The sequence below is a fragment of the Arachis duranensis genome, chromosome 2 (assembly GCF_000817695.3).
Source record: "Arachis duranensis cultivar V14167 chromosome 2, aradu.V14167.gnm2.J7QH, whole genome shotgun sequence".
NCBI classification, from domain to species: Eukaryota; Viridiplantae; Streptophyta; class Magnoliopsida; order Fabales; family Fabaceae; genus Arachis; species Arachis duranensis.
Window position 1 is genome coordinate 43,646,009 of NC_029773.3, and position 10,197 is coordinate 43,656,205.

At 26.1% G+C, this 10,197-nt stretch overlaps 1 protein-coding gene across 1 annotated transcript in view; it reads right to left on the minus strand.

Annotated features, from left to right (window-relative positions):
- The window catches only part of LOC107474304 (phosphate transporter PHO1), an 18,402-nt gene that overhangs the window by 957 nt on the left and 7,248 nt on the right, over positions 1–10,197 (minus strand). Inside the window, exons 4-13 of the mRNA XM_016093929.3 lie at positions 9,176–9,224; positions 8,184–8,255; positions 7,493–7,622; positions 6,643–6,763; positions 4,880–5,129; positions 3,953–4,057; positions 2,996–3,040; positions 2,690–2,842; positions 1,412–1,690; positions 401–537 (exon numbers count right to left, since the gene is read on the minus strand). Of these exons, the coding sequence (XP_015949415.1) occupies positions 401–537; positions 1,412–1,690; positions 2,690–2,842; positions 2,996–3,040; positions 3,953–4,057; positions 4,880–5,129; positions 6,643–6,763; positions 7,493–7,622; positions 8,184–8,255; positions 9,176–9,224 (1,341 nt within the window). The remainder of the gene's footprint in view (positions 1–400; positions 538–1,411; positions 1,691–2,689; positions 2,843–2,995; positions 3,041–3,952; positions 4,058–4,879; positions 5,130–6,642; positions 6,764–7,492; positions 7,623–8,183; positions 8,256–9,175; positions 9,225–10,197) is intronic.

Here is a 10,197-nt window from a genome sequence, read left to right on the forward strand (position 1 = left end):
TGGTTAAGAAAATAGTAAAAAACTTATCAATAGTTTATTAATTTTGTTTTAGTTTAGAGGTTACCCTTGAATATTCGTTTGATAGGAAACAATAAGCTAAGGTTAGTAGATTTTAAGAAGCAATGCTTAGTTTAAAAAATATTTTGTAAAAAAGAGAACATATGTTAAATTGTTTGCATTCTAGTCATAGTATTTGTAGCCATAAGCTTTCTCTTTGTTATTCACAAATACTTTCATATTATATCACTTTAGTTAGTTGAGGCATCGGAGCTGGGCATCTTATAGCCCTAATTAAATGAAATCAACGGATTGAAAAAGAAATTCTTATTAATTGTAAAAATAATAAAATGTAAAAGGAAAAAGTGTAGTAGAAATTCTAAAATGCGTGAGAATATTGCACCTGTAGAAATTCCAATGTCCTCTTCGGATAACTTCCAATGAAGCCAACAAAAAATCTAGTAGCCTTGTTTGAATAGGCCCCACTCTCAGATGCATGATGGTTTCCACCCAAGCCACTCTTAGGACAACATTCAATGCCTGAAATCCAAATCCAATAATCACTTCTTATTAATTACAAAATTAAAACATTACAATTTTAGTGACGAAACTCCATCATCAAGTATTGAAATGATTACATTGTATCAACATTAGTTCTCCTCAAAAATTCACTCAAAGCGAATACTGATTTATCAAGCAAAGAGTGATTTGATCTACGCTTTTACTTTTAATAAATTTTATTTTTAGAATGTTATAAATAAAAAGAGAAAATAATAAAAAAATAAAATTTTGTTTCTGTTTTTATTTTTTATTTTTTCACAAAATATTAAAAACAAAAAATACAAATACAAATCAAATGCAGCCTAATATTTTAATAATCAAAATGACATTTCATATCCAAAACTCTATATAGATATAGGCTTTGTTTAAGTTACTATCTCTAAACAAAATTACAAAAACAAAGCAACAAATACATATTTTATCTCCATTTTTAATAAGTATAGAAAATATAAGAATTTTTTATTTTTGAGCAAAAAAAAATTATATTATTGTACCATTATTTTAAAAGCCTGATCGAAAACTGAAAACTAGTCAGGTTAATTAAAGATATCGGTCACCAAATTAATTGATTAAACTGGTCTGATTTTTTAGCATTTAAAATAATAAAATAAAAAATTATTGTTTAAAACATTATATATACTATATATAAATATATTATTTTATTTTATTCGATTCAACTTCAATTAAACCTAAATTAAATTTTTAAATTTTTTAGCTTTAGTTTTATGGGTTCGATCACTAGTACGATATTGAAAAGTTTGCTTTGTACTTATTTTTTTTGTTTGAAAAACAAAATACAAACGCATAGTGCATATGCTTTTTATGATACTTAGATAATTGGTAGAGAAGTTACCATAGAGATGTAGTATATGGTTTTATTTTTGAGAATGAGATCATCTCTGAGCCATGGATTCTTAGAGTTAGGATTAAGAAGGCCCCAATCCTTGACAAAATCCCAATAGAGTTGATAAAGTGTGGCCACCACAGAAGTGACTAAGACCATAGCAAACCATAAATGGTTATCTTGCCTGCTATATGTCACTCTTGCCCCTGCTGCAACCATTGCTGAAACATACTTCCCCATGTTAAGTAAATGGTTTACATCGCCATCATCAAACCATCGCCTTGTACACTAGTACAGAATGTGGTGTTAATTGATTACACAAATTTAGTACCAAACATCAATTAGTATTTGCAAATATAGTAGCAATAATATATATAATTAAATTACACTTGTACTCTTTAAGGTGTATCAAAGTTACACATACTAGCTACCACTCACTCCCCTTGCATTATATTCATTCTATTGTACCGCTAAATTGAAAAATCATTTTTACCTTTTGAATTTTACATACATGAATGATGGAGTATGTACAAAAACAGAATAGCAATAAAATAAAATAAATATCTCTGATTTTTATTTTTAGCTTTTTGGTAAAAGACATTTTTGTCTTTCCTTAATTGAACAAATTAAAAAAAAATTAAGATTATTTTTGTTTACAAGCACGATGCATTGAAAAAAGGACAAAAATACATAAAATCATATGTGACAGATAAGACATTAACACAAATATTATTGTGTTATAAGATATTGAATTAGACAATTATTGTATTTTGTATCTTTCTTTCCTATAAATTTTTATAATTATATGGTTTATTATTATATCTTTTTCCTTAAAATTTGGACGTGGAATAAAACAATGATAAAATAGATTTTTTATAATTTATTTTATCTCATATTTAGTTCATCATAAAATAAATACAAAACATTAATTTTTATATTTATATTTTTTGAAGTAATGTTATATGTACATTAAAATCAGCCACCAAAATCAATTACTAATATAAAAATATATGTTGAAATATAAATACACATTAAAAATAAATTAAACCACACATGTATTTATACACAAATACATTAGTTACTGATTTTAGTGACAAATTTTAATGTACAAATAATATTTTTATATTTTTTGTGTCATATTTTTAATATTTTATTTTGTTTTATTCTCAAAACTAAATTCAATCTAATACACGTGCGAGGTCATGTAAAAGCTTTTCAACATTAAGGCCAGGTATTCTAAGTGTGATATACTATTTTAGTGCACAATCAAACCATATTACTAATTACCTGCAATGCGCGCCAATAATATGGCATAAAAGAGACGATATAAGTTAATTCAACGTATAATCTTCCAGAATGGCATGACTCAGGACGGTGTGTTCTGAAAATTCTAGCAAAAATGTGGCAACTTGTTGTTTCCAAATGCCTTAGCAACGGAATCTGTAACCATATATAAGACAATAATTTCAATGTTTATAATTTAATTATATTGCATAATTACAAGTTTAGATTGATTAGGATAACAAATTTAAGGACAAGTTATAATCAAATTCGTTCTAGGCTGCAATAATATATAGTATAAAATATTATTACCTGACTAGTTAGTTGGTCGGCCATAAAAAAGTCTACCAGCAGAACCTGTAGAAAACATTGCAAATCAACAAAGATTACTCAATGCAATTTAAAAGAAGAAAAGAAAAAAAAAATTTCACGTTTGGTACTATATGGAAGCACTACACGTCTACACGCTTAAGCGTTTTCCATCTAAATACGCATTTTAGATTAGCGTTTTCTATATGGAAGACCCTTCTTGGTTAGATCACTTAGATGCCTCTCAAATAGCACGTGAAAAAAATGAGGTGTCACGGCAATAAAAAAGAGTGGCCTGGTACGTTATTTTAAAAAAAAAACTCACATTTCTCTTTTCTTTTTAATAGTTATTAATGTTAATTATTTAAACGAGTTAATTATTAATTTGGTATACGAAAAATTTAGCTGCTAATAAAAAAATTCTTAAAAAATATTATTAATAAGACAGTTTCTGAATAATTTAAAAATATAACAAAAGAAAATAAATAAATATTATATTTTTTGTAAGCAATAAAAAAATTTTATATTTAATAAATGACTTATTAAGTAGATAAAAAAATATTTGAAATAAAATTTAATTTCTAGATTTTTTTATTTTTTAAAAAAATACGGTTATTGACAATACATTTTCTTTTTTAAAAGATTCGCTCGTAAAAAAAATTACCAAATTTTAAGGATGAACAGATTTTATTTTTTTAATAATGATTCTAAAAAGTTATATCAAAATTTAATTTCTAAAATTATTTTTTAGAATATATATTTAATATCTAATTCTTTTTGTCGTATTTATAAATCTTTTAAAAATTTATTTATTGTTAACATCTTTTGAAATTTATTTTATCAACAATGTAATCTTTTGAATACCATTCTGATTTATTCTTATCTAAATTAATTGTGAGAACAACATTTTTTGATGAATTATTATTAAAATATTGTAAGTGATTAAGTGAAGCAGCTTACCTTATAAAATGGAGAGCAGGCAATGTTACGAAGAACACGGAGGAAGCAAAATCGAGTTGGGCGATAAAAGAAGTCGAATGGACAAATGAGCAAAGCTATGAAAGACTGCAAAATAAGATTTTGTTAGAATTAACTTCAATACTATACTTGTGCTATATTAGAAATCACTTTTCTAAAGCCAAGTGTGTATATGAATTTGAAATTAAACACAAATGTAGTCCAAAAAAAATTAAAACACTAACGAATTAATTAATAAAAAATAATATAAGGGGATAAAATCTCCAATTTTCATTCATTGTTTATAAATCACGAACCAAGTTATCATATTTTTTAAATTATTAATCAATGTGTTACGTTTTCCTCACAAAACATTATATATTAATTTTTTAGTGATGATGCCAAGATCACGAGATGTTAAAAATAACATGTCTCCATGTTAATTGTGACAAAATAAAATAAAAATAATATTATAGCAATAAAAAAATTTATTATTTTTTTAATACTTGACCAATAAAAATATTTTTATATATTAAATTCTAAATTCTAAATTCTAAACTCTAATAAAATAAAAAAGTATTGGTCCAAAGTATTGATTAATATTAATAAAAAGAATGTTAGGGACCAATTTTTTTATTATCAATATTAGCCAATACTTTTTTTTATATTCTTAAGATTTAAAATTTATAATTTAATATAAAAATATTTGTTTGTCAAGTGTTAGCAAAAAAACAAAAAAAATATTAGTTATATAACATTAATAAAAAAAATTATCCCATATTGAACTGTTGCATATTCATAAATAACAATAATAATATAAAAAAATCGAAAATAAATTCTAAAAAATGTAAAAAGTTTGTTAATGAATTCTAGAAAGGGTGGCAATAAAAATTTAGTTGAAAAACAAGCATGTGGTAGTTGTAGACTAACCAGAAGAAGGATTCCAGGAATTGCATCAACTTGGTTAGGAGAAAATGCAGCAGCCCTTAGAACAAGATGTATGACCATTGCTCCAACCACAGTTGTCATAAAAATGGTGCACATTAGAAATGCATCTCTATGCTTTAATGCTGTGCTTTGTGAGAATTCAAATATGAAATTATGGTTGATTCTTGTTCCCTTCCACATGTACAAGTTGCATCCATACATAAACAAGTGTAGACTAAACAAGGCAAACACACTGCACAAAAAAATTATTGTAACTATTAGTGAAACTTATCATCACATTATGGTTCCTTATAATTGCAAAGCTGAGTTATTAGAAAAACTATGTTTGACTTAACCTAAATTTGTTAGGATTTTCCCTGTCCTTTTTTATAAAATAAAATGCAGAAAACTGTCATTTTTACCCATATCTATGTTCTATCTAAAAATATAATTATCATCAATGTATAATATAGTACCAAATGCAGAGAATAATATTTTCCTTTTTTTTTCTTGGACAGAATACAAACATGAATGCCTATATATTGGTTTTTCTAACTGATTTGGGCCTTGTAGAAAGCCCTTAAACTAAACATATGAGAATGAGACCACACTGACAAGGTAGCCCATAAACAATACACGCCATCAAAAATATACCAACCAAAAAATATTTCAGAAACGAAACAGTTCAAAAGCATGACCAAAAAAAAACAGTTCAAAAGAGATAGATTGCATCAAAAGAAAATAAAAACATGGTACAGAACACACCCACAAAAAAAAAAGAAAAAACATGGTACAGAAATGTGAATCCAAACGCATTTATGTTGAATATTTGTTTTTACTGGCAGTGCTATATGTCACGGCCTTGGACACACTCCAACGCTACCGTGCCGGCACTCGGACTTACTCAACCTCTTGAGCTAAGACCAAGTCAGCCTAACCCTCAATACATAGTAAGAAAGCTAAGAACACAAGAGAACACAAGATAAAGGAAGCTTGGTGGAAAGAACACTTTATTGCTCAAGTGTTTGTTACAAATGATTCACACACACCCAAACTCTAACTCTTACCCCTATTTATAGCCATCCACCTCCTCAATGGATGGTTAGGATTAAATCTAATCAACGGTCCAAATTAATCATCCAGAACCTTCTTTACAAATATCTATCCTACCACAACTCTCTAAATGTTTCTAGATTATTCCATACCACTCTTTATACTTCTATATACATCTACACTCTTCTAGAATATTCCATGATCTTCTAAAGTCTTCTAGAACCTTCTAGAGTATTCCAGAACCTTCTAGGACATTCTAGAACGTTCCGGAACCATCTAGAATATTCTCAAACACTCCAGAAAACTATACAAACACTGTTAAATATAACCTTCTAAAAATTTACCGTGACATATAGCTGAGCCTTTAGTTGAGTGACAAAATATGCTATTTATGTTTTAAATTGAACACCTAATAATTATTATTTTTATCAACCACTAATTTTAATATTCCATAACAGTAAATTTCCTTTTTCAAAATTTTAATTATATAATCTTATAATATTCAAATAAATAGTTATAATACTAATTGCTTTTATAATCATAAAATATAATAGATTAACATAAATTAAATGTATGAATAGATTTTAAGGAATTTATAGAAAGGATTAGGATATGCATTATTAAACAAGTTGGTTCACACTTTGTGGATCACTGAGATATCAAAATTAAAGAACATGTGTGAAGTAAGACAAAATAAGAAGCATGATGATGACCTGAAAACAGGGTAGACACTATCCATATAAGTTGTCTCTGTACTTGGAGAGAATATTCCACACAAATGGGCCAATATTGCATATATACAGAACAACGATACAAAAGAACCTGTGCATAACCCTACAATAAAATATAGAACCATTAATAAAGTGATCACATATTATTCATCAAAAGGGTAGTGATATTGTTATTTCCGAATTATTATTATTATTATTATTATTATTATTATTATTATTATTATTATTATTATTATTATTATTATTATGTGATTTTATAAATTAATTTCATTATTATATGTCATTTTCAATTTTAATTTTTTAGATCATAAAAACTCTAATATTATATCACGACATAATTTTTTTAAGATTTAAATTAATAAAAAAACACATAAATAATAATATCACTAACAAAAAATCATATGCTTTAACTATAATTTAAAAAAAATACATATAATAAAGGAGTCACATTATTGTCGATTAAGATGAATTTAAAATTTGACCTAGCTATAATTAAGCATAAAATGAATTGGCTCACCACATTCTCTTAGTGAGTTAGTGGCCACCGGTTAAATTGCAATGGATGAAAATTCTATTGGGCTTTAGTGCTAACACATGAAATATTGCATTATAGTTTGAATTCTATAAAGAACATTGAGATTTTAATTTCAAACAATATGTACGAACCAATAAAAATTCCTAAAGTTATTATATATCTTAACGAAATTTTAAAAATAGCATTATCGGGAAATAATAATGGGACTCGCTTTATTATTTTTTAAATAACCACAAATATATTAGTAGTTTTTTAGGGTTGGTTTGGACCAATTAGGAGAGAGAGGCAGTGTATTACCAACAAGGAATGTCACCATGTGAGAAGCTTTTTGTTGTTGGGGCCTTAGAAACTTCATTGCTTTTTTTCTATCATTGTTGGCAAAGTGCTTTGTGAATATGGATTCCACTTCGTCCATTAGTCTAACAACCTTTAATTAATTTCAACTAAGATTATTATAATAATACAAATAATCACCATTAGTCAAATTATAGCTACGCAATAATATAACCCATTCTCCTAATTCATATATATATAAAAGTAGGAAGGTTATCATAGGATCCAAACAAATTAAACATGATACGATAAAAATGTTGATCAGATGTTTGTTTATTTTTGGGTTTAATTATTCTATTAGTATCTATGGTTTTATCATATTTTTAATAAAATTTTTATAATTAAAAAATTTATAATTAATTTTTTATATTAGATAAAATNTCTTCAAATATTTACTTTTAAAATATTCTATAATTCATTATAAGTCAAACACATAAACAAATATTTAAAACTTCTTTTCTAACAAAAAAAAAATGACCTAATTAAAAATTTTAATTTAGTATAAAAATTCAATTATAAATTTTTAAATTATAAAGACTTAATTTAAAATTTGATAAAATTATAAAAATTAACAGAATAATTAACCTTATTTTTACAATATTGCTTTGTTCTAACATAATTAACGTGATTGTAAGGGAAAAAAAAGGACAGATACCTTATCAGAACTAACGAAATGGGACCTCTTCACTTCTTTCAAATAATTTGTGGAGGTCTGTTGGCAAGAAACCTGAATGGGAAAATAAATTGGTTATATAATTCATATCATATCATGAAAATATACCTTAATAAAGAGTTAATTAGCATAAATATAAATTGAACTCTGTATGCATAATTGTTCGGATGTGAGTTAAATAGTTTATGTCCCATTATTCTGTATAATTATATTCTTATTCATTATGTATCACTCGATCATAGTGCGTGAGTATATCCACTACACAGATGGGTACGGTCAATAATACTGAGAGCAGAGGCTAAAATGCTATCAATTTCAATTATGTGGGTGACTTTGATATTTTAATTAATTATTATGCATTAAATTAAGTTGTTAATTAATTTTAATGATATGACTCCAAACATGTAAGTTAATTATTATATCTTTAGTCTATCTTATATACACATATATCACTGAAAAGTAATATTTACACATGCTCATCATTATTAGTCAATACAATAATAAGCAAAATTATTGTATGATATGAATGAATAAATATATTACAAATCAATTTAAAATAATAAATGTTAAATTATTTTAGATGTATTTATTTTATTTGTGAAGTCAGAGTACATGACATTATTGTTTAGCCATATACATAATGCTAATGTTTATTTAGAAGAATTGAAGCAGATAATAAACTGATAAAACATGACATTAAATATCTAGAAGACTGATTGAACTAGCTAACTTAGCATGGGTGATTATTGTTTTATAAAACTTTAATTTTCCAAAAGTTAAAGATGTTTTGTCAAGCAAAAATAAAATTGAAAAGAAAAAAGAGAAATAGATATTTTTAAATAAGTGATGCTATTACCATAGAAGCTTCATCCTAGTATTATCCCTAAATAGACAGAATGCAAAAATCACACTGAAATGTGTGTCCACAGTCCACTATATATATATAGCTAAAAGTATTTAATTTGAAGACACACCTTGTCAAATTTTTTCAATATCTTCGAAAACGCCACCATATTTAGTGAGCTGCCAAAATAAGAGAATAATGTTGTTAGAAAATAGCTATCTCATAAAAGGTGCTTTTAGAAAGTACGTGAACTAATTAATTAAAACTTCATATTATATAACCCCAATATCATTGAAGACATGCATATATTAAGTAAAGGAATCAAATAAAAGAAAAAAAAGTGGTAAAAGAAATTGTAGCAATAATAGCACACCTATGTGTGACCAAAGAAATTAAATGAAGCTATTTGGAAATAATACGTAAAATTGTTTCAGAAAGGAATTTAAAGTTTCACATTTTAATTATATAATCCCAGCATTTATTATGCGCCTACTTGTTCAATTAGTACATCACAAAGGCAACGATTTTTATTTGCACCTTCCTTTTCTAACTCAATTTCAATTCTTTTCCTTTTTTCCTTAATAGCAAAATGTTTGCCACAAATTCCCACTTCCCTCCCAAAAGTATGTATGTGCTCGATAAAAGTATAACATTAAAGTGTAGGTTTGATGAGTTGTATAAAAGTGTTTATTATATGAATATTATGATTATATATATTATAGGTTTATAACTAGTTGATATAAATTGTGAATTTTATCAATGTCACATCATTTTAGTGCAATTTCTTAATGATCACAATTCATATAATACAAGATGGTGTATTTTTTATTTTTATTTATCTAATCATTATTTCAATCTTTTATAGCTTTGGTGTGAGCAATTTGGATTTGGTGACCATATTTGTCGTGATTGTATTTGTTAGGGGGTGGCAGTTCACATTATTAGATAATTCAGATATCCTTCTTCTTTAATAGAAACGTCTTGGCCTATATAACCCAACTATCATTTCCTACATCTACCAAAAACAAATCTTATATATTACGTGGCACTATAAACCTCCATGCAATGCAAATAAACTTCGTTACATTCACATATAGCCTTACTTAAATCCTTATCTATCCCTCAATCCAATTCAAGGCTCACACACCTCCC